The sequence below is a fragment of the Haematobia irritans genome, chromosome 4 (genome assembly GCF_050003625.1).
Source record: "Haematobia irritans isolate KBUSLIRL chromosome 4, ASM5000362v1, whole genome shotgun sequence".
Taxonomy (NCBI): domain Eukaryota; kingdom Metazoa; phylum Arthropoda; class Insecta; order Diptera; family Muscidae; genus Haematobia; species Haematobia irritans.
This window is the reverse complement of record NC_134400.1, coordinates 128,509,358-128,535,152: the sequence shown is the minus strand read 5'-3', so window position 1 is coordinate 128,535,152 and position 25,795 is coordinate 128,509,358. Positions and strand designations below refer to the sequence as shown.

At 33.5% G+C, this 25,795-nt stretch overlaps 1 protein-coding gene across 2 annotated transcripts; it reads left to right on the top strand.

Annotated features, from left to right (window-relative positions):
• Window positions 1-831: 831 nt before the first annotated feature.
• LOC142236231 (TOM1-like protein 2) lies at window positions 832-24,045 on the top strand. 2 transcript variants are annotated; one of them, XM_075307493.1, is made up of 9 exons: window positions 834-1,079; window positions 18,691-19,142; window positions 19,206-19,277; window positions 19,339-19,508; window positions 19,571-19,848; window positions 19,906-19,993; window positions 22,033-22,138; window positions 22,456-22,506; window positions 22,997-24,045. In XM_075307493.1, exons 1-9 carry the CDS (start codon window positions 1,019-1,021, stop codon window positions 23,177-23,179), a joined length of 1,461 nt encoding a protein of 486 aa, XP_075163608.1. In that variant the 5' UTR covers window positions 834-1,018; the 3' UTR covers window positions 23,180-24,045. The 2 variants fall into 2 exon arrangements, with proteins under 2 accessions (XP_075163609.1, XP_075163608.1); XM_075307494.1 differs by lacking the exon at window positions 22,456-22,506 and having other exon boundaries at window positions 832-1,079.
• The last annotated feature ends 1,750 nt before the right edge of the window (window positions 24,046-25,795 follow it).

Below are 25,795 nucleotides of genomic sequence, written 5' to 3'. Positions count from 1 at the left end.
CAATGTATTTTAGGAATATTTGGAACATATGTTAACATTTTTTAAAAGCGATTAGCTGGTTTAAAATGTGTGTACACAACCCTGTTTTTTTTTGTTGTAGACTTAAGTAAATTTTTGCTACCGAAAATTTCGCTAGAGGTGCATACCGGCCTGAAACTAGAAATTCACATATATGCAACGTATGTTCAAATAATTACCGCGAGCGCAAAGGAAAAAAAAAATTATGTTATTTTCACATGTCCATGTGTTCTTAAAAGCCTTTGTTTATTCCTTTTTTCTATGGAACTTATTTTAATATTTTGACATATATTTTGAATAGGGTATGTTATTCGGGGTATATTCCAAATTAGGTGGGTTCACATTCTAAAATTGACGTGTTTTGGAGGAAAACTTGTGTTTTGAACTTGTTTTTTAGTATGGCGAAAACGACTCGTTTTGATGTGCTTATAAAGGGAAAACATTTCAAACCCCAAAACATGCTTGGTGAGAACGCCGTAATAGTCGATACAGCTGCATGTTTATGGGATCGATAACACATTTACCGATTATTTAGTCATCGGCAACAAGTCGTATCCATCCGACACGGTGTAAGATTCTCCGACCATTCTTAGTGTTCGGCCACACTGTAGGTTTCTTTAGAAATACAGACATTTCGTCCGGAAAATCTTACAATCTTGACGGCGGATTAAGTTGTGCAAACAAAAGCGCACTTTGTGCCGTTCACACTTCGCACATAAAATTTACAATACCATTTCCTGACATATCATCTCTATCTCATAACTAATTTATCAACAATGAGAAAGGTATGAAAAATATACCAAAGTTTTTACAACTCTGCCGTATCTTAATACGAAAAAACAACAAAATTAACAGACCAACGAAACCCCACAAAAAAAAAAAAAAACAGTGTAAAACATATTAATTGTTGAAAAGAAAACCAAGTGAAGAAATACTATTGGAAAAATTATAGAAAAGTGGTGAAATACAGTGGTGAATAGTAATAAGCCAAAGTCTGAAAATGGCTTCCTTCTTAAATCTGGGAACCAACCCATTTTCTACGCCTGTGGGTCAAAGGATTGGTAATGATTTCAATTATTCATATGATATTTTTTAGTTCTATTCATAATTCCATTTATAACAATAGTATATATTATTTCTAATAATATGATGGAAAACTCTTACAAAAGTTATTTTCCATCAATATGCGTATGAATGCATTTGCGTACGGATGTGTGATTTGATGTGTGTCATTCGTCTCGCTCGATGAGGAGAAATTCAGTTTTTCACAATTTTTTCTTTTGTGAGATTCGCCCCCTGTATATGTACTCCTCCACCACCCCATTTTTGACGACTTAATTTTTCGTTAGTGCATTCATGAACTCTGATACATTGTTTAATGCAATGGTCTTTCAGTTTTTCTGTTTCGATGTGTTTATTTTTTGTATATTGTTGGTATATAGCGTCATTGGCCCGTTTAAAATTCTATTATGTTATCCTAACTTTTATTTATGTCTAATTATAGTCGTTTCCTATTAAGCTTACGCGTTTTAATGCCGTTAAAACTTGTCTACCTGTAATAGAAGATCTCATTGACGTTATTTAATAATTTTCTTTGCTGGATCGTAATTACAAAATAGAATTTTTATAGTTAAATAAATACAGTATGTCAAGAAAGTATTTTGACATGGCCAAATATTTCAAATTTCAGAAATAATTGAATTTGAAATATTTTATATTTTTTGCAGCAATGCTGCGTATGTATACTTTGCAAAATACATAATAAAATATTTTTTTAAAATTTCATTATATTTAATTTTGGAACAAAACATAATTTTTATCTTATTGTCAAAACACTTTCTTGACATACTGTATCTTTGAATGCCATAAATAACTATTCTTATTGGAAACTTTTTTATGAAAGATTCGGAACATTTTCGATATTATCGGTCTCCATTTATCACATTGTTTAATATGGAGAGGTGCTGTTTACCATAAATGGTAAATTATGTTTCCATTATCGAGATACATTTAAAAACGATTGATGTTTACCTGCCGCGAACCGTAAATTGCACACTCAGACCCATATTTCCGATTGATAAAATATGAGTGGATTAAAAAGAAGCTAGCTCGTCAAAGACCTCTGTACATTTTCATACACTATATGAATAAACCGCTAACGACAGGTATGGTTATAGTAAGAGCAGGTAAATAAAAAAATTATTAAAATATTTTAATTTGCATTACATTGTAAGAGTCAAAAATATTTGTTGTTTATGTAGTTATATTGATTGTTGTTGTAACCGCATATTGTTTTTTTACCGACGTTATATCATTAGATCGTTCAGGCTGCGAAGTGATCAGATAATTTGTGACACCTGATTGCAATAGGATATCTGTTAGCCACGCTGCTATATAAGTACCATGCGAAAAAGGTTCTTAAAAGTACACTTTATGAAATGCTCCAATACGATCAAAAATATGGTTCGGAAAAATGAGAAATTAATAACAAACTATTTCGGTCTTCGAGGTATTACGAAGCGAAAATAGGGAATTATATACAAAATTGACGGATATGTTGGGTATAAAAACCACCAGATTTTATTTTTAAAGTAAAGCGATACATGTAAAGCCATACATGTTTTGAATATGGTAAAATTTTGGGTTGGTCTAGCCGGCAGTGAATATATATCTTATTGTCTATTAACATTCATGCGTCCATCTAGCCATCTTTGGAAATGGAGAATAAAAACAAAAATTGCTTTTTAATTTCGGAATGATAATTGTTGGACAATATTATATTATAGTTTTCATATAAGCAGTAATCCAGATTTGAACATGGGTACATGAGGAACCTATATGCCTCACTCATATAAAAGAAAAACAAGTATATACGGCTGTAAGTTCGGCCAGGCCGAATCTTATGTACCCTCCACCATGGATTGCGTAGAAACTTCTACGAAAGACTGTCATCCACAAATTTCAACTCACTCGGATGAAATTTGTTCCTCCAAGAGGCTCCAAAACCAAATCTCGGGATCGGTTTATATGGGGGCTATAAATGATTATGGACTGATATGGAAACTTTTGGCATGGTTGTTAAATATCATATACTACCACCACGTACCAAATTTCAACCAGATCGGATGAATTTTGCTTCTCCAAAAGGCACCGGAGGTCAAATCTGGCGATCGGTTTATATGGGGGCTATATATAATTATGAACTGATAGGAACCAATTCCTGCATGGTTGTTGGATACCATATACTAACATCACGTACCAAATTTCAACCGAATGGGAAGAATTTTGCTCTCTCAAGGTGCTCCGGAGGTCAAATCTGGGGATCGGTTTATATGGGGCCTATATATAATTATGGACCGATATCGACCAATTTTTGCATGGGTGTTTGAGGCCATATATTAACATCACGTACCAAATTTCAACTGAATCAGATGAATTTTGGTCTTCCAAGAGGCTCCGGAGGTCAAATCTGGTGATCGGTTTATATGGGGGCTATATATAATTATGGACCGATATGGCCCAATTTTTGCATGGTCATTAGAGACCATATACTAACACCATATACCGAATTTCAGTCGGATCGGATGAAATTTGCTTCTCTTAGAGGCTCTGCAAGCCAAATCGGGGGATCGGTTTATATGGGGCTATATATAATTATGGACCGATATGGACCAATTTTTGCATGGTTGTTAAAGACCATATACTAACACCATGTAACGAATTTCAGCCGGATCGGATGAAATTTGCTTCTCTTAGAGGCCTCGCAAGCCAATTTTGGGGGTCCGTTTATATGGGGGCTATACGTAAAAGTGGACCGATGGCCCATTTTCAATACCATCCGACCTACATCAATAACAATTGCCAAGTTTCAAGTCGATAGCTTGTTTCGTTCGGAAGTTAGCGTGGTTTCAACAGACGGAAGGACGGACATGCTCAGATCGACTCAGAATTTCACCACGACCCAGAATATATATACTTTATGGGGTCTTAGAGCAATATTTCGATGTGTTACAAACGGAATGACAAAGTTAATATACCCCCCATCCTATGGTGGAGGGTATAAAAACAAGAAAAACTATCCTTCATATAAAATCACACGAATGAAAAACACGTCACTATTTCCCAATTATAATAATTACTTTCTTTGTTCGGGCTATTATTTTTCTCAGAATAATACGGTGTATGGAAAGGGTATTCAACTGTTTAATTTGTTCCTTTGTCATTTTAAATTATCCATTGAATTCGAACACAAAAACTCTAATCTAATCTTATAAATTGTTTTTCTTTAATTTTTATTTTCGTTTAAAAGCCACAGTAGATGAAAAAAGTAAACAGTGACAACGCAAAAATTTAATGATCATGAGTGCTTTTGTTTTCACTTTAACACATTTATAATAATTAGTTTATTAGCATGTAGCATCAGCGTATCTACTGATGTAAATGTAAGGGTTATTTAAGTAAGTCTACAAAATTACTAAAATGGAGCATGTCAAATATTTTCGTTAGCCAATTTTTATTGAAATAATAAAAATTATAAAAAAATTAGGTATCTACTAAAGGGGGAAACGAAACATGGTTCTTCGGAAAATCGAAAATAGAATTCATTCTACTTTTTCGTTAGAAATAATTTATGTTATATTTAAATTACTACTTTCTACCAACTGTAGCAGCTCCCGTAATATTAGCACAAACATCTTAAAGTGAACTCAATGTTTCATCATCATACGAGGGCGGTTCGGAAACTTCTTAGCCTATCAATGAAAGAGAATAGTTAGTTTTTCAAAAATATTTTTATTTTTCAATATAAATAAAAATAAAATAAAATAAAATAAAAAATAATCTCCTGAAACTTCAATACACTTAGTCCAATGCTTTTCTAGCAATTCTATCCCTTGATTAAAATAGTTTTCCTCAAGGTCTTCAAAATAGTGGTTTACAACTGTAATTGCATCTTCATTTGAGGTAAAACGCTTGCCAGCAAGGAAATTTTTTAGATTTAGGAACAAGTAAAAGTCACTGGGGGCTAAATCAGGAGAATAAGGTGGGTGGTCAAGCAACTCGTACTTTAATTCGTTGATTTTAGCCATTGTTAAAATACTCTTGTGCGCTGGTGCGTTGTCTTGATGAAAAATTATTTTTTTGTGTTGTAAGCCAGGACGTTTTTCTCGAATTTGTACATTTAACTGATCCAAAAGGTTGCAATAGTACTCTGAATTTATTGTTTTACCCTTTTGCAAATAGTCAATCAATAAAATACCTTTGAAGTCCCAAAAAACCGTTGTCATAACCTTACCAGCCGATTGAATTGCTTTTGCCTTCTTTGGGGCAATTCCTCCAGCTTCAGTCCATTGTTTGGATTGTTCTTTTGTCTCTGGAGTATAGTGGTGGATCCATGTCTCATCAACAGTTATGAAACGACGCTTAAAATCCATTTTATTTCGCTTAAAACGAGAAATGTTTATTCTTTGTTATCACTTTGGCCACAATTTCTGTTGTTGTTGTTGTTTTTGGACGTCCACTACGTGGTTCATCTTCAATGATTGTACGACCACGTTTAAATTCAGCAACCCAATTTTTTACTGTTGCATATGAAGGAGCATTTTCATGTAACACATTCACCATATCATTATGAATTTCTTGTCCCGATAAACCTTTATGTAAATATTTAATGACAGCACGCATTTCTAATTTTTCCATTGTAAAAAAATTGCGGATGCGTCTTTTTTGAACACCTGTTTCTACATGAAGGAGTTGCCAGATCGAAACAAAAATTAACATGTGTTCATAACATAGATGGAAGTTTCTAAAACACTTAACTTTTTCTGTTTATAACGCGCTTTTTGTGCTAGGCTAGGTTAGGCTAAAGTTAAAGGTTAAAGTGGCAGCCCGATTAAGATTCAGGCTCACTTAGACTATTCAGTCCATTGCGATACCACATTGGTTAACTTCTCTCTTATCACTGAGTGCTGCCCGATTCCATGTTAAGCTCAATGACAAGGTGCCTCCTTTTTATAGCCGAGTCCGAGCGGCGTTCCACATTGCAGTGAAACCACTTAGAGAAGTTTTGAAACCCTCAGAAATGTCACCAGTATTACTGAGGTGGGATAATCCACCGCTGAAAAACTTTTTGGTGTTCGGTCGAAGCAGGAATCGAACCCATGACCTTGTGTATGCAAGTGGGGCATGCTAACCATTGCATCACAGTGGCTCCCGTGTGCTAGGCTAAGAAGTTTCCGAACTACCCGAACTACCGTAAATCTGTAAAACGCTATGTTGGTGGCGTTTTTTTGATAATATCAATATATACATATGTATATCATTCATCTTATGTGTACACGAAAGCTCGGTTCTAATAGAAAAATATTGATAGATAGAATCATTTTGTTGGTCATTAAATTGCGTATGATACCAGACAAACATAAATGTTAAAACCTAATAGTTTGACCCAATGATTGGGTGTAGGGTATCTCCGCGAGACAATAGATCTTTCTTGCTTGTCAATAGAAATGTAAATAATATATGTGCCACTATCTTTCATTGCACTTAGTAGACTTGTGTAAAAAATATAGAGCTGTTTTATTTATGTAACCAATTTTGTCGAACTGAGTAAGCATCGAACACACAAACAATAAACAACATAATGATTGGGTGTAGGGTATCTCCGCGAGACAATAGATCTTTCTTGCTTGTCAATAGAAATGTAAATAATATATGTGCCACTATCTTTCATTGCACTTAGTAGACTTGTGTAAAAAATATAGAGCTGTTTTATTTATGTAACCAATTTTGTCGAACTGAGTAAGCATCGAACACACAAACAATAAACAACATACCGGCAAATGAGGCTTATTGTATTCCAGAATGACTAATATTGTGTACTGTCTGATGAAACCAAGTCGATACATTTGTTGCTATCTTTCACAATTGATATGAATACACATTTACACTGAAAATATTCATATTAATAATAATAAAGTAACTACAGTTTAACCTTTGCAATCAGCATTGCTTAAACAAATCGGATTTTTATAACCACCGCTATATGATGATGGGGGTGTAATATGTTTGTCATTCCATTTGTAATGAAATTTCTGTTATATAAAGTATTTGTATTGTTGATCAGGGAGACATTTTAAGACGTCTATTGTAATTACGCTAGGTATTTACGGCAAGGTCAAGTTCGAAGATGGACGATATAGATATAGCCATCATAAAATCCAATCCTCCGTTTTGGCTTCTTGACAATCAAGTGACATTTTATGTTCACAAATCGCTGTTTTAAATTTAGTACATATCGACCAATATATAGACCGATCTCTCGATTCGACTTCTTGAGAGAACCAGCAATTTTTATCCGGTTTGCATGAAATTTAAAATCTAGGCGTTTTTTAGGTTCTTAAAGAATTGTGTTAAATTTTGGTATATTAATTTTTATCCGATTTGCTTGAAATTTATTTATGTTTATATATAATAATCTATTCCAAAGAAAATTATAGTATGCGTTCCATTGTGGTGGATATTACCTCAGCTTTTCAAAGCTTGTATAATAAATTGTTTCGCACTTAGTGTAGAAATAAACTGTAAAGATTGTTAGTTTTTTTTTTGTTCTGATTCGGAAGATAAAAAAGGAGGACTTACCTGTCACCAAATTTAATGTTTATATCAATCCTTTATATTTATATTATATTTTATTACAATTTTGTGTGATGCAGGACTTTAGGTCTATTTATTGACTTTTGTATCATTTACGAGGTCGGTTCGGAAACTTCTTAGCCTATCAATGAAAGAGAATAGTTAGTTTTTCAAAAATATTTTTATTTTTCAATATAATCTCCTGAAACTTCAATACACTTAGTCCAACGCATTTCTAGCAATTCTATCTCTTGATTAAAATAGTTTTCTTCAAGGTCTTCAAAATAGTGGTTTACAATTGTAATTGCATCTTCATTTGAGGTAAAACGCTTGCCAGCAAGGAAGTTTTTTAGATTTAGGAACAAGTAAAAGTCACTGGGGGCTAAATCAGGAGAATAAGGTGGGTGGACAAGCAACTCATACTTTAATTCGTTGATTTTATCCATTGTTAAAACACTTTTTTGCGCTGGTGCGTTGTCTTGACGAAAAATTATTTTTTTGTGTTGTTTTTTTTTTCTCGAATTTGTACATTTAATTGATCCAAAAGGTTGCAATAGTACTCTGAATTTATTGTTTTACCCTTTTGCAGATAGTCAATCAATAAAATACCTGAAGTCCCAAAAAACCCAAAAATACCTGAAGTCCCAAAAAACCGTTGTCATAACCTTACCAGCCGATTGAATTGTTTTTGCCTTCTTTGGGGCACTTCGTCCAGCGTCAGTCCATTGTTTGGATTGTTCTTTTGTCTCTGGAGTATAGTGGTGGATGCATGTCTCATCAACAGTTATGACACGACGGTTAAAATCCATTTTATTTCGCTTAAAACGATCCAAACAAGCTTGAGAAATGTTCATTCTTATGAGTTTTTGATCGACTTGCAGAAAACTTTTTCATCTGTAGTTCTTCATGCAAAATTAAATGGACTCGATCATTTGAGATGCCCATGATATTAACAATTTCACTCACTTTTATTCGTCGATCATTTTAATACCATATCATGCACTTTGGCTACAATTTCTGTTGTTGTTGTTGCTGTTTTTGGACGTCCACTACGTGGTTCATCTTCAATGCAACCCAATTTTTTACTGTTGCATATGAAGGAGCACTTTCACCTAACACATTCACCATATCATTATAAATTTCTTGTCCCGATAAACCTTTATGTAAATATTTAATGACAGCAAGCATTTCTAATTTTTCCATTGTAAAAAAATTGCGGATGTGTCTTTTTTGAACATCTGCTTCCAGAGAGTATTAAGAAAACAAGAGAACGAAACCATAGATAAGATATGTAATAGATGACCCATCGCTCTCCGGCCTGAAAATGTTGAAGGAAACCAAATGAATTCTCTGACATTTCGTTTTGTGTTTTTCGTAAAGAGAAAATTTGCTCAAAATTAAATATTGTATTTTCGCGGTTTTGGTCGGAATTTTTTGGGCAAATATAAACTTTTGAATATTTAATTTAATTATAAATCAGCTGGTGTACCAAAAATGTTCAAATTGTGGATAAAATAGGAAAATTGTAAAAACGTATCTCAAAGAGAATTTGGAATTCCCCCTATTTTCTTCGTTTATACTTCATTTTGGGAACTGTCAAACCGCGTTTGACACCGATGTGTCATCTATTACTTGGTTATCTATGAACGAAACTGTCAAGCGAAACTGCGACAGTAGGTGGCAGTCATGAGGAAATTTATCTAATGTCATGGCGCTTCTCTCAAATATCATACAGTTTGCGTCGGCGTCACCCAGTTCAGCCGGCCTTATGAAACGTAAGAAAAATAGGATATAGAACCTCCTTTGTAGTAATAAATGTTCTTTTATATAAATCTTTCCATTCTATTAAATTTTTTGGCAGACAATTTGAAATATAACTGCCGATGCCTTAATAAAGAATTTATCAAAACAGCGCTTCGACCGCAACGTCGGTTATACCAAAGCTGCAGGCATTGTGCGACATCTATACGGTTGACATTTGTTGTTTTTGTAGAAGAGAAATTTTCGTCCTCTTGTTTTCTTAATACCCTCTGCTGCCTCTATATGAAGGAGTTGCCAGATCGAACAAAATTTAACATGTGTTCATAACAGAGATGGAAGTTTCCAAAACACTTAACTTTTTTCTGTTTATACCGCGAACTGCCCTCGTAGTACGATAATAAATGAAATGTATCTATTGTTAATTGCATTGCCGTTAGTTTTTCATATTTTTCCACACAAATTTGCTTAAGTAAGTCTTTATCACTGCTTGGGACTTTACGCCAGTAATTCGCAAAAATACCACTTAAAATAAAAAATAAAAAAATTATATGTGATTGTTTAAAAAACTGTTTAATGGAGGAATACGTGGAGTGAGGTTGCTCGATATTTCAGGCTCACTTAGACTATTCACTCCATTGTGATACCACAGTGTTGAACTTCTCTCTTATCACTGAGTGCTGCCCCGATTCTATGTTAAGCTCAATGACAAGGGACCTCCTTTTTTATAGCCGTGTCCGAACGGCATTCCACGTTGCAGTGAAACCACTTAGAGAAATTTTGAAACACTCAGCATTACTGAGGTGGGATAATCCACGACCCTGTGTATGCAAGTCGGGCATGCTAACCATTGCACCACGGAGGCTCTCTACGTGGAGTTATGGGTCGATATGACTTAAGTGTTATCAAATATGCAACTTTTAATTTCAAAAGTGATCCAAAGTCACTGTTTGGTACGAATAGGGTTAAACAATTTTAATTTAGTATGATGTTTTAACTCTTATAATTCGTTGGGGTTACTGGACTCTGCCCCAGGGAAATCAACAATAATTTATTTATTTATTTATTGAATCATAAAGTAATATAAAGCCTTCAAGGCCAATAAACATATTACTCTTAGCAAGTACCTGAGCATTAAATAATTCTGTAATAAAACTAATAATTAAAGACTATTTTAGCCTAATACTAACACTAACGCGGCTCCCCAGCCATAATAACAAAGGTGTATCATATTAATATAAAAAGGGGGTAAAGTCCCATAATTAGGAAGCCCAATATGGTCTCACGTTCAATTAAGTGACTGCAATTGCAGGCACACCAAAAAGACATGAAAACATTTGTTTATCCACTGCCAGCAGCGTTAAGATACGACATTAGTTTCACACGAAAAACATTGCTACAATGTGAGAAAATCTTTGGTTCATGAGGCAGCACATTCCACATTCTAGCAATTCTCACAGTAAATGATCTAGAATATATATTCCTCCTAACTCGAGGAATGAATATTTGCACATTTCTCGTAGAACGTGAAAAAGTAAATAAAAGTCGCAAAACCAAGGGCCAAGATCTAACAATAACCTTGTAGAATGTTAAGGTTCCGACATACAACAAAATCCTTGAAGGAACAACCTAGGAAGCGTCTAACAGATGGAGATATAGATTGCCTACGGCGAATGCGGTAAACAAATCGCGTGATCATATTGACAACGAGCTTCACTCTATTAAGATTCTGCATTGTTGTCCCGGAATAAACCTCCATACCAAACAAAATTTGGGACATGAGAAGAGTATGTGCCAACATACTTCTCACATGTAAAGGTAAATAAAAATTCGATGCAAATATACGTCGCAAACTCGACAAGACCCTTCCTGACATTATATCAATATGATGGCGAAAAGAAAGACCACTATCGATTTGTTGATTATGTTGATTACCACAAGCATTTGTGGTAATCAACAAATCGGATACCATCATTTCCGAGAAAAATGTCAGGCGGAGCTGGAGCATTTGAAGTGGATCGAAACATTATAGCCTTCGTCTTTGCCGAATTAACAGTCAAAGAATTGGCAGAAGACCAACACAAGAACCTATCCAAACATGAGTTAATTTCATCCTCAAATATTTCGCGTGAAGAGTATTTTCCACCAAAGAGCAAGAACACATCATCCGCAAACATAAATGTTCTACATACTCTTGAGCCTATAGTCCGATTAAGGTCATTCACTTATAGAATAAATAACAAAGGCCCCAATACGGACCCCTGAGGCACACCCGCAGTCAAATATAATGGACTGGTCCGAGCTCCATTCAACACAGCAAATTGTGACCTATTGCTCAGGTAGGATAATATCAATTTACACGCAGGCCTAGAGAAGTTAAAGTCGCGTCTAAGTTTAGTTATTAACCTTGAAAAACTAATTGAGTTAAAGACCTTAGAAAGGTCAAGGGAGACAAGAACACTTAACTTGCCGTCATTAATGTCACTACGGGCCGAATCCGTTAGACTAAGAAGCAATTGAGTGGAGCTGAGCCCCTTACGAAAAGCAAATTGAGAATCAACAATTAAATTTGAAGTTGCCTCTAAAATCTGTGTCTTCATAATGTTCTCCAAAATCTTTGAAATGACAGGTAAAATGGAAATCGGGCGGAGATCCTCAGGTGCAGATACCACTCTAGTCTTTGGAATTGGAACCACACGCGCCACTTTCCATGCATTAGGGAATTCCGACGAGGTTAAAGCACAATTAACCAAGTCCAAAATAATATCAGAAACTAAAGGAAAGACAATCTTAATAAATTTAATAGGAATTCCATCTATACCAACTGATTTAGACTTAACCTTATTCATCTCATCAACAAATTCAGTTTCACTTACACAGCGGAACGAAAAAGATGAGTCAACATCTCTCAAAAGTGCGAAATCAATATCGGTGTCCATAGATGGCGATCCACTTGAACAATAGTTATTAAGAATGTCAACATCCAAGTCAGTCGATACGGTATCATCACCAACACATCCTGAACCTCGAAGAATACTCCATAATCCAGAGCTATCCAAATTGCGAAACAATGCAGAAAAATGTCTACGCTTTGCCCTACGAATAACTGACTTCGCCTTATTACGGTATCTGCAATACACACGCCAGTTCTCAGGCGACCGATCAGTTACAAAGGCCAAGTAAGACAAATCACGCATGGATCTGGCAAATTTTACCTCCCGGGACGCAATCCAATTCTCATCCCTAACTATTTGTCTCCTCACAACAGGCACATAAGAAAATAAACTACAAATAAGAGAAGACACATGGAGGCATTTCTCATCCAGCTCAGAAGCATTGAAGGCAAGATCAGGGTTGAAAGATTGTAAATATGTAAAAGAACCGTCCCAGTCGATATTTCTATAATCTTTTGTACTCAATATAATCAGGCCCATTAGAAAAATCAAAAAAAAAAGACTTCCAAAAATTAGGGCATGGTCAGATATCGAAGGACATTGAACTTGACCTGAGAAATTGCAAATGGAAATGTCACTAACTAACATAAAGTCAATAAGAGACGTAGTACCTCTCCCTATATCGAAATGTGTGGATAACGAGTTATGAACAACGGACAAACTATATGTAGCACATAAGGACCGAAGTGTGTTAGATCGCATACAATTAAATATATACAATTAAAGTCACCAATGATGACAATATTGTTGTATCTACAAAAGAGGCTTAAATTGTGACTTTCAAATTGCTCTATATTCCCCGAAGGCAGATACACTACACCAAATAGCAACTTGTTAGTACCAAAAGAAAATTCTAAAAAAAGAGATTCACAATAGGGTTCAGATACCTTAAAAACAACCCGAAACGGTTAGCAATGTAAATACATACCCCACCTCCTCTACTACCGAATTGGCGGTCATTCCTACAGTTCCTATAGCCAGGAATAGAGATAGCATTACTTGAGATATCACTAGAAAGCCACGATTCCGAAACTGCAAATAGACCAAACGTTCCATCCTTAAGAAACCCTCTAAGTTCGTCAAGCTTCAACGGCATCTTTATACTTCTACAATTCAAATGAGCAATATTCAACCGATCATTAAATGGCAATAATACCGATTTAAAATAGGAGCTACCGTATATGATGGGACCAAGATTACCATTAAAAGACATCAAATTCAAATTGTGAAATCATGGCGGGGAACCAAAAATAGAATGCTAAAATTAATTCATAAATCATATCGCATCTGAAATTCATTAAAATAATTCACTTTTAAAATTTCATTTGATTACACAGCTAATCGTAACATAAAAATGAGATCAATAGTATATTCAATTCCATTAAATTATACTAAATGCAAAACTTCAAACAAGTATAGCACAAGGGCAAATAATACTGTACCAATTATAAGAAAAAGTTATAAAGAAAAATAAAAGCTATGAGAAGGACGCATGAAAAATACTAAGAAAATACTTATGTATGATTGACTTCATTCGGCCCATTAAGAAGCACAACGCATTTTTGGGTATCTTGTACAGCTTCACTACCATCAGGAAAAAAGAGCTTCGCCCTTACATTATCTCCGTTCAAAATTTTGTACTTCATAATGATGTTATTTCTACGTAGTTTCGTACAAATGCTGTTAAGTTAACTGGCAGCTGGAGTAAAATGGTCGTTTAGGTACACTCTACTGACCACATCATTACCTTCACCATTTAACAGATCACAAACACGAAGTTTTCGAGTTTGAAGTAAGCCTTCATGATAGCATCTCGAATTGGTACGCTGTTAAATTTGACAAGAATTTGCTTGCCATTATTAATGTAGGTAGCATAGTGAATATCTTGCTTAGTAACAGCAACTGAAAAAACTGCTCCAACAGCAACAACAGGAGTCACGAGATCATCTAAGCCATCTGGTAATCCGCTTATAAGTAAGTCAGCACGATTCAGTTTGCGATGCAACGAATTATTTACAACTTCCAAGGATGTACTTTTTGAAGTTGTCCAATTTTCGATTTTTGAAATACGCTCATCCAGCTTTGCAATATCTTTCTTCGTTTCGGCAAATCGACTATCCATTACATCTAACGTTGTTCTAATAGATGTAAGTTCAGATTTGTTTTCAGCAATAAATGCATCAAATTTGAGGTCAAGTGCTCTTATCTCTTCCATTATGCCATCTCCTCCACTGCGATTGCTGTTGATGTTCGGTTCACACTCAACACAAATAAAAACGCAGGACTTCAGAGCACATAAATCCTTATCTGTTAGTCGAGCACAGGATGCATGTGTCCAGTTGGCACAGATTCTACATTCAATGCTACCTTGAGTTTTAGTGATAGACTCATTACAAGTTTGGCAAGCGACAGGTTTGGGTGCCATGATAAACCCACAATAGCAGCAACAACAAAAGCAGCAGCAACAGTTATACGCCAAAACAGAACCGGCAAAGTTACGCAATTAGTACTTAACTTCCACACAAATGTACGATATTTCAATGGATCCAAGTAAGATGGTATTCAGGAAATACAGCGAATGTTAAGATTTTGTAATAAATAATTAAAAAAAGCAAATAAATTAGCGAACGATCAGCTGCGAAATATCCACACAACTACTCAGGCATAGCGTTGCCAGCGTAATTGATTGGTATGCAAAATTCAAGCGTGGTGAAATGAGCACGGAGGACGGTGAACGCAGTGGACGCCCGAAAGAGGTGGTTACCGACGAAAACATAAAAAAAATCCACAAAATGAATTTGAATGACCGTAAAATGAAGTTGATCGAGATAGCAGAGGCCTTAAAGATATCAAAGGAACATATTGGTCATATCATTCATCAATATTTGGATATGCGGAAGCTCTGTGCAAAATGGGTGCCGCGCGAGCTCACATTTGACCAAAAACAACAACGTGTTGATGATTCTGAACGGTGTTTGCAGCTGTTAACTCGTAATACACCCGAGTTTTTCCGTCGATATGAGACAATGGATGAAACATGGCTCCATCACTACACTCCTTAGTCCAATCGACAGTCGGCTGAGTGGACAGCGACCGGTAAACCATCTCCGAAGCGTGGAAAGACTCAAAAGTCCGCTGGCAAAGAAATGACCTCTGTTTTTTGGGATGCGCATGGAATAATTTTTATCGATTATCTTGAGAAGGGAAAAACCATCAACAGTGACTATTATATGGCGAAATCGCGGCAAAATGGCCCCATATGAAGAAGAAAAAAGTGTTGTTCCACCAAGACAACGCACCGTGCCACAATTCATTGAGAACGATGACAAAAATTCATGAATTGGGCTTCGAATTGCTTCCCCACCCACCGTATTCTCCAGATCTGGCCCCCAGCGACTTTTTCTTGTTCTCAGACCTCAAAAGGATGCTCATAGGGAAAAAATTTGGCTGCAATGAAGAGGTGATCGCCGAAACTGAGGCCTATTTTGAGGCAAAACCGAAGGAGTACTACCAAAATGGTATCAAAAAATTGGAAGGTCGTTATAATCGTTGTATCGCTCTTGAAGGGAATTATGTTGAATAATAAAAACGAATTTTGACAAAAAAAATGTGTTTTTCTTTGTTAGACCGGGGACTTATCAGCCAAACTGTTATACGGTGTTCTCACCAAGCATGTTTTGGGGTTTGAAATGTTTTCCCTTTATAAGCACTTCAAAACGAGTCGTTTTCGCCATACTAAAAAACAAGTTCAAAACACAAGTTTTCCTCCAAAACACGTCAATTTTAGAATATGAACCCACCTAATTTGGAATATACCCCGAATAACATACCCTATTCAAAATATATGTCAAAATATTGAAATAAGTTTCATAGAAAAAAAAAAGAATAAACAAAGGCTTTTAAGAACATGGACATGTGAAAATAACATAAAAAAAATTTTCCCTTTGCGCTCGCGGTAATTATTTGGACATAGGTTGCATACATGTGAATTTCGAGTAAATGTGAATTTCTAGTTTCCATGATAACTGACAAACTAAAACATCTCAACCCGGTGTGAACGGTGAAATGTTTTGGAAAAACGAATGAGGAAAACGAGTCGGTGGGAACATAGCATTATTCTAGATCAATTGCGGTAAGAATGGCTAGAATGTGGATTGTGCTGCCTCATGAAAAAGGATTTTCTCTCAGTGCATCAATGTTTTCTCGGGTGAAGCTAATGTCATGTTTTAATTCCGCTGGAAGTGGATAAACTTATATTTTATATCTTTTTTATTATGTCTACTATTGCATTATCTTTTCTTATGTGACTTGGTGACTACATTGGGCTACCTAATTATGGGACTTTACCTACTTTGTATATTCAATATTGTACACCTCTGTTGTTATGACTGGGGAGCCGCGTTAATGTTAGATTAATAGTATTTAGTTATATTTATTAATTAACGCTCAGGTACTTGCTACGAGTAATATGTTGATTGGTCTTGAAGGATTTATATTAATGTATTATTCAATAAATAAGTAAATAAATAAATGTAAGTATACGTTTATTGGCCAAAATAGGGTTTTAACTAATTTTCAAAGAGATGACATACTTTAAGGACGGATTAAAATTTGGTATTTGCTGATGAATATAGAAGGTTATGAATATCTGAGGATAAACATTATTTTGCAGGTATACAATTTGCACACCAATGAATATTGCTATATTTTGGCAGATAAAAGGAAATTCGTTCGTTGCAAATTTCCCTCACAATTAATTCGTCGTCTTCAAGACATTTATAAATATCATTGCAACATTTGGAATGTGTTGTGCACTATTTCCAGTATAATTGGGGTCACAAACAGATTAACACAATCTGTTTGTGACTCTGAAATTGAGTTATATTAACTCAATTTCAGAGTGTAGAGCATATAAATGTTAATAGAGCACATAAGTGATAAAAAAGAAACGAAAAAATGATAACGTTTTGATTACCCAAGTTCACATGAACTCAGCTGAAAAAAGATGCAAGTTTTTCTATGAAATGTTACCTTTAATATTATTTGAACAAACTAAACTACAGTCGAACTTCGTTACAGATACTTCCATAAAAATAAACCCTCCATACACAGCGAAAAGATATTAATTAAAAAGTTGGTTGAAATTATATCAATCCTAATCAATTAAACAATTAACTGACCTGCATAATAATATAAAATAAGCAATTTAAAAAATAATAGAATTTTGCGTTCGAAATCAATTAAGAAATTAATTGAAAATGTCAAAGAAATCAAAAATATTTTGTATACCCCCCACTCTAGTCATTCCGTTTGTAACACATCGAAATATTAGTCTCAGACTCCATAAAGTATATATTCTGGTGATCTGGTCTATCGATCTAGCGATGTCCGTCCATCCGTCTGTTGAAGTCACGCTAACTTCCGAACGAACGACTTGAAACATTGCACAAATAGCTGCTATATTGGTCGGATGGTATTGCAAATGGGCCATATTGGACCATTGGATGCATCCCCTATATAAACCGAACCCCGGATTTGGCCTGCGGAGCCTCTTAGAGGGGCAGATTTAACCCAGTCCGGTCAAAATTTGATACGTGGTGTTAGTATAGTGCTTCTAACAACCATGCACAAATTTTTCCATATCGGTCCAAAATTATATATAGCCCCCATATAAACCGATCCCCACACAGCAAAAATATCACCAAAAGTTTTCCAATTAAAATTGTATTTGAATATTAAAAAAAAATATTGAATACAAAATTTAATTGGTTCAACAAATTTTTTAATTTAATTTCGTATGTAATATTAAATGAACCATATTCAGCATATCTCTTATATAGAAATTTAATAAATTAAACAAAAAGTAGTTCTATGTAAATAACACCTAACAAACATTTTTCTGTGTCTAAAATAACGTTAGATTTCAAATTTCAAATGCTTAAGATGTTAACATTGGAATTCGGAATCGGGGTTACCTAAAAACATGTACCGATTTCCATGTACATAGTTCCTATGTACACATTTATATGAGTCTAACTTGCCTCTAGACTGCAAATGATAAACAATTCCAATAAAATTTGCGGCGTTAGGTGCTCCTGATGTCCAATCGTAATGGGTTATGTGGGGCTATATCAAAACATTGATCGACGTATCCCAAATTCAGTCTTTAACGTTTTGGCCAATCGTCTTCGAATTTGACCCTCATGTAGGATGTATGATCTGTGATATACATGGAACCTATATCGATAAGATTGTAAAATATCTCTTACAATAATTTTGATATTATATTTCTGGTTATTTGTTAAATATTTTCTTTTTTCAATTTCAGAACAAGCTACAGATGGCTCAATGCCTACGGAGAATTGGGCCTTGAATATGGAAATTTGCGATATGATCAATGAATCATCGGATACAGCACGTGATGCCATGAAAGCCATCCGCAAGCGCTTGCAACAAAATGCCGGAAAAAATAATCAGGTTATCATGTATACTTTAACAGTTCTAGAGACATGTGTTAAGAATTGTGGCAAAGCATTTCATGTACTGGTTGCCCAAAAAGATTTCATACAAGACTTAGTGAAATTGATTGGCCCCAAAAATGATCCGCCCTTAGTGGTGCAAGAGAAAGTTCTAAATCTCATACAAATATGGGCAGATGCTTTTAAGAACCAACCAGATTTGAATGGTGTCACTCAAATGTATATGGAGTTGAAGAATAAGGGTATTGAATTTCCTCAGACCGATATAGAAAATATGGCTCCAATTTATACACCACAAAGGGTATATTAAATACATATGCTATAATATAGTGCTCGTTAATAATAATTTACTCTTGGTTTATAGAGTGTGCCCGAGCAACCGCCTCCCCTAGCGGTTAACCCACAAGCTGTATCGCCTCAACATGCAGGAATACAGGTAACTCTTTCGTTTTCTAAATGGAAAATAAATGTATATAATTACTTTTTTAACTTTTCAGAGTACGGGCCCTAATCAATTATCGGCCGAACAAATAACGAAACTACATTCTGAATTGGAAATAGTGTCAATGAATATGTCTATTTTGGGTGAAATGCTTACAGAACTAAGACCAGGTCAAGAAGATCCTGATGATTATCAATTGCTCAATGATTTAACAGCCACTTGCAAGTATGTATATGAACCATTAATATATTGCCAACGAATTTGATAACAACTCTATTAATCTTCAGAGAAATGCAATCACGTATTGTGGATCTTATCGGTCGTGTGACCGATGATGAATTAACTGCAGAACTATTACGCATCAATGACGAGTTAAATAACATGTTCTTACGTCATCAGCGTTATGAGAAAAATCGAGGCACTACAACAAATATGACATCACCATCGGCTGTTCTGGGAGCTGCGATGGGTGTTCCCACCTCGAATATAGTTGCTCCCGAACCTAAATTGTTAGATTTTCCAGATAATAGTAAAGATGATGTGTTAAGTAGTTTTAATCGTTTGGGTTAGTATATACATTTCTTTTTATTATTTCTACAAAATATAAATTCTCAATTTCTAGGTATGAATAATACAACGAAACCACCTAGTAGTAAGGACGCCGACGAATTCGATATGTTGGCTCAATCTCGTACCAATGGCGGCAGCAAGTAAGTAATATACGTATCTAGATTAAAGGAAGTATATACGGGCTAAAGTTTTTAAATTTGAAATACCCACCACTATAAATCAAATATAAACTTTTTCTTTGAAAACTCTTCGTCGTAGCAAATTACAAAAATCGTTTTTGTTTGAGTATTAGATGAATCTCAAACATCTCGCCTATGAAATAACATCTCGCCTATGAGAAATGGTTGACCAACAATATTGTTGCTTCCAGGCAAACACTCACAATCCATTTTTAAATGTATGAGAACAAACTGAGAAATCTTTAGAAATAGGCGGAAAATAGTTCCATAGCCTTGTTATGCGAATTGCAAAGATTTATCAAAAATTGCATCTTAGTTTCATGTAAACTAAGATATACTAAAATTTATAATTAAAATTATAAATGGTACAATAATTATTAAAAATATTGAATTGGGCAAAAATTTTGACAAAATTCTCTCGTGTAATAAAATTTTGACAACATTTCCTATAGTAATCGGGTATGTTCCGGGTTCCACATGAAAGACTTGTGGGGAATTTTTGCCGGAAAATTTTTCACGGAATTGGTTTTAGTGGAACCTTGAATTCCGAAACCGAAGTATATAATTTATTTTTTTTCATATGTTTTCTATATGCTTGATATTGGGTGATATTGGGTGATAAAATAACATGAAAGCTCTTTAAAAACAAGATTTAAAAATATACCACAAATTGTCCAAGATCCCCCTTTCACCTGTTGCAAAAAATGGTGGTTGCTTAAAAGCAGTTTATTCTATAGGAATAAAATTTGCACAAAACAAACAATTCAAACATTTATTTAATCAATTAAGCCCTCTTGGACCATACATTGATAGATTTGAAAAAAAAGTACAGCAATGCAAAGGAAAAAAATCATAATAATACTTAAAACTATTGTGAATACACTATTCTCAATAGCTGAAAAACTACACGCACATTTCTTTACCTAAACACCAAAAAAAAACGCAACACCGCATATGGAGGTATTATCAGTGATGATACAAAAACAAAGTTAATTATTATAATTAAAATACTGAATTAGTTTACTTTTAAAAGCGCTTAGACTTACGGAAAAGTTATTATAATCGGATGGAATTGCATTCCATAATCTGGATAAACGAATTATGAACGATCTTTCAAAAACAAGGTGTGAAAAATAAAATTTTGACAAAATTCTCTCTTGGAATAAAATTTGGACAAAATTTTCTATAAAAATAAAATTTTGACAACATTTCCTATAGTAATAAAATTTTGACAACATTTCCTATAGTAATACATTTTTGACTAAATATTCAAAAGGAAAAAAATTACACAAAATTTTCTCTTGGAATAAAATTTTATCAAAATTTTCTATAGAAATAAAATTTTGACAAAATTTTCTGTAAAAATAAAATTTGCACAACATTTTCTATAAAAATAAAATTTTGACAAAATTTCCTATAGCAATAAAATTTTGAGAAAATTTTCTATTGAAATATAATTTGTACAAAATTTTCTATAAAAATAAAATTTTGATATTTCCTATAGTAATAAATTTTTGACTAAATATTCTATAGGAAAATAATTTAGACAAAATTTTCTCTAGGAATAAAATTTGAACAAAATTTTCTATAGAAATAAAATTTTGACAAAATTTTCTGTAAAAGTAAAATTTGCACAAAATTTTCTATAAAAATAAAATTTTGACAAAATTTCCTATAGCAATAAAATTTTGAGAAAATTTTCTATTGAAATATAATTAGTACAAAATTTTCTATAAAAATAAAATTTTGACAAAATTCTCTCTTGAAATAAAATTTTGACAACATTTCCTATAGTAATAAAATTTTGACAAAATTTTCTCTTGAAATAAAATTTGGATAAAATTTTCTATAAAAATAAAATTTTGACAGAATTTTCTATAGAAATAAAATTCACTGAAGAAGCCCACATAATTATTCTTTTCCTTAAATCACGTATTTAAATATTAATTGATATTGCTCACAATAACTTCTATTTATGTTCTCTTTGTATCCCTAAATAGCAAAAGTGATTTATTGAAAGACATTCCAACTTTGGATGCTACAGCTGGCAGTGTTGGCTCACCATTCAAGCGAACCGGCGGCACCAATATGCCGGTGGTAAGTAAAGTGAGTACAAACAATTTTATACTAAAACTAATGAACTTTATTACTTTTTCTGTGTAAAATATTTTTGAAATGTATTTTGGTATTTGATATTGGCAAAACTATATTATGTATTTGTATTTGAGTTTATTTCAATTTTGTTATTTATATATATATTTTTTTATTATCCCTAAATACATTAAATGCTTTTCTCTTTTCGTTGCATTTACAAATAAATATGACAATGTTTGGTTCCATTATTTTATTGTCCACACATTTGGGTTTTTTTATGATTTCCATATTATATAAATCCTCAATTTTTTGTTGCTGAACCTGAATAGACTGTGAAAGAAAATGAAATCGACGAAATGGAAGCATGGTTAGGCAGCTCTGTAAGTAAAGTTTTATTTATTGATTTTTATAAGTTGATGTATTATTTTTAACTTGTTTCACTATCACATCATCTGTTTTTATTTATAGTTTTAATAGTTAGGTTTCATCACGATACATGCATAATACATAACATAATAGATTTGTTAAAAAATGAGAAATTTCACTAGTTTACAAAAAACGAACAAAACACTCATAATAAAATGATTGATGTAAAAACCCAGCATTTTCGAAATCAGATCAATTTGTACAAATGGTTTAAAGCAAATATTACCATGTTGGCCGAAAGGAAACCGTCCATTTATTTATTAAATTTTAGCATGAAAGCAAAAGTACAATTTTTAAGACATAATTTTTCTGTAATTGTACTAAAAATAAGTAGCTACATTTTTGTAAACTAGTGTAAAAGCTGTATATTTCACTTAAATTCCATTGATTCTTGGGACCATCATTTATTATGTTTAAATTCTTGATTTTCACTTTGATTTTCAGAAAACAATTGAGGGTCTCGAAGAAACCGTAACTAGTTCAGAGTTTGATAAATTCCTGGAGGAACGTGCTGCTGCTGCCGAAAATCTTCCCACAGTTAATGCCACTAATAATTTAGACAACGCTGCACAACAAAGGGCAGAACCAAAAGCAAAGAAATCTGAAGAAGATCTTTTATTACTTTGAGCTTATCTTTACTACATCATTTGCCTATATGCGAAAACCTCTTCTACGACGATGACGCCATCAGCATCATCATCATACGATTATATTTAATACTATTGGCTTTAATTGTTTTCGTTTCTTTTTTACTAAATGTCTAATTCAAAGTCGATACGAGTATAATATTTAACGAAACACAAGTGAAACTTAAATTTAAGTATATATCAAGCGAAACCTAACATAATTACGATGTAAAAGTATTGATTGCTCTTATACTAATATTATACACTCACCACAGAAAAAACAAAATCAAACATACCTTATATAACGTTCAGAAGGCAGAACACATTGCCCGTATATAGTGTTTTTTTTTTAATTTGTCATGTTCAGTTTTCTATATATGTTTTTTTTTTGTTGCAGAGTTTGTTAAACCTTTTTGACATTTTCCCCTCAAAAACTTCGCTCATCTATATGTTTTAGGATTTATGTGCACTATATACAAGGAGTTTAGATTTATTTAATGTTTTTTCCTTTGTTATATATTTTTTGTATATTACCCCCTTAAAAAGGAGTGATTGAAAATCATTTCTGTTATTTCACATTTAAATTGTATGTATATATCTTTGTAGTTTTCGATATTTTTCTTGGATTTGTTTTGTTATTTAGTACTACATATAGATTTCGTCAAATCGGCGTTTGTAAAAAAAAACGTTTTTTCAGATTTGTAAGCAAATTGTGTTTTAATTTTTTTGTTTTAATATTTTTAAATGCATTCTCTGTGTATTTTGTTTTATTTATATTTAATAAAACACTAAACATTTAAGTTATAAATCGTATGTAATTAATTTTAAAAATTTAATAAATATTTTACAATATATGAAAGAATGAAATGTTTTTAAATGGCCATACACCCAAAGAAATTTGTTAGTAGACACGACAGAAAAATTGTGGCATTGTTGTTAGCTAGATTATGAAGCTAAAAACTAAAACATTTTAAAAGAGCTTATGGTTTCTTGGCCAAAAGAAAATGGTTGGACTATACAATTTGCTAGTTTTTTTTTTTAAGAAAAGTTTTTTGTATGAGGAAAACGACTTGTTTTGAAATGCTTATAAAGGGAAACGTGTTTGCTGTGGATGCATTAAGAAAATTATGTAATATGAAATAAAGCGAACTCCCCTCAATAGGCAAAAACAAAATTCTGTTCAATCTTAAGACCGGTAATATGTTCGTTTTTCCACTTGAAAATCATTTTATTTTCACAGTTACTTTTTGCAAATAAATAAAAATTAAATGAACACAAATATATGTATGTGTGCTGAATTTTGATAAAAAATTCAGAAAGTAAGAATCATTTGAGTAAAATCTCCTGCTTTGAAATGAATTATTTAAGAAAAATAACCGCGAAAAAAACCGTTAGCAAACGCGTAACTAAGGATGTTTTTGTACCCCTGATTTTTTTGGAAAATAAATATAGTCAAGGAGAGATTGCTTGGCATGACTCCGTCATGTAGGAAACACACATAACATGATGTGATAATCCTTGACTTCTTCGGTACGGTTTCATCGCAGCCAATTATCGTGTGAGCCAGTTTCTACATCACTATTTATAATATCCGGATTTTGATTAACAGATGTTTTGGATGCGAGGGAATGGGTGTTAGTTGAGTTTCGCCACTATTCTCCACTAGTAGCGCGGATGTTTAGTTCTATTTACCGCTTCTTTGTTGGTGTTAGTAGAGCATTCGGGTATGTTCGGGGTTTCACATGAAAGACTTGCGGGGAATTGTTCCCGTAGGGGTTTTTCTGCATGCAACTTTTCACCTCACAGATGGGAGAAGTTTGCACGGACAGTTTTTTAGTGGAATCTTTTATATTTGCAAAACCAAGGATTTAAAACCAAAGTGAATCATTTATTTTAAATTTTTCATATGGTTTCTATATACTTCATAAATATTGGGTGATAAAATAACATGAAAGTCATTTAAAAATATACCACAAATTGTTCAAGACTCCCCTTTCACATGTTGCAAAAAAATGGTGGTTGCTTAAAAGCAGCTGATTTTATGCATGTCCGAAACGACAGTGTTGCAAGATTTTGAGTAAACGCATTGAAACTTTTGTAATTGAAAATATGTGTGTTAATGCTTTTTTAGATTATAACAAGTAAGGAAAGTCTAAAGTCGGGTGGGGCCGACTATATTATACCCTGCACCACTTTGTAGATCTAAATTTTCGATACCATATCACATCCGTCAAATGTGTTGGGGGCTATATATAAAGGTTTGTCCCAAATACATACATTTAAATATCACTCGATCTGGACAGAATTTGATAGACTTCTACAAAATCTATAGACTCAAAATTTAAGTTGGCTAATGCACTAGGGTGGAACACAATGTTAGTACAAAAATATGGGAAACATTTAAATCTGAAGCAATTTTAAGGAAACTTCGCAAAAGTTTATTTACGATTTATTGCTCGATATATGTATTAGAAGTTTAGGAAAATTAGAGTCATTTTTACAACTTAAGCAGTGGCGATTTTACAAGGAAAATGTTGGTATTTTGACCATTTTTTGTCGAAATCTGAAAAACATATATATGGGAGCTATATCTAAATATGAACCGATTTCAACCAAA

Bases quoted from the DNA above. Each gene is read 5' to 3' on its own strand.
- LOC142236231 (XM_075307493.1), top strand. From the start codon at position 1,019: ATGGCTTCCTTCTTAAATCTGGGAACCAACCCATTTTCTACGCCTGTG. The intron at 19,849-19,905 runs GTTAGTATATAC...CTCAATTTCTAG, and splicing joins AAGTAGTTTTAATCGTTTGG to GTATGAATAATACAACGAAA. The intron at 19,994-22,032 runs GTAAGTAATATA...ATCCCTAAATAG, and splicing joins CGTACCAATGGCGGCAGCAA to CAAAAGTGATTTATTGAAAG.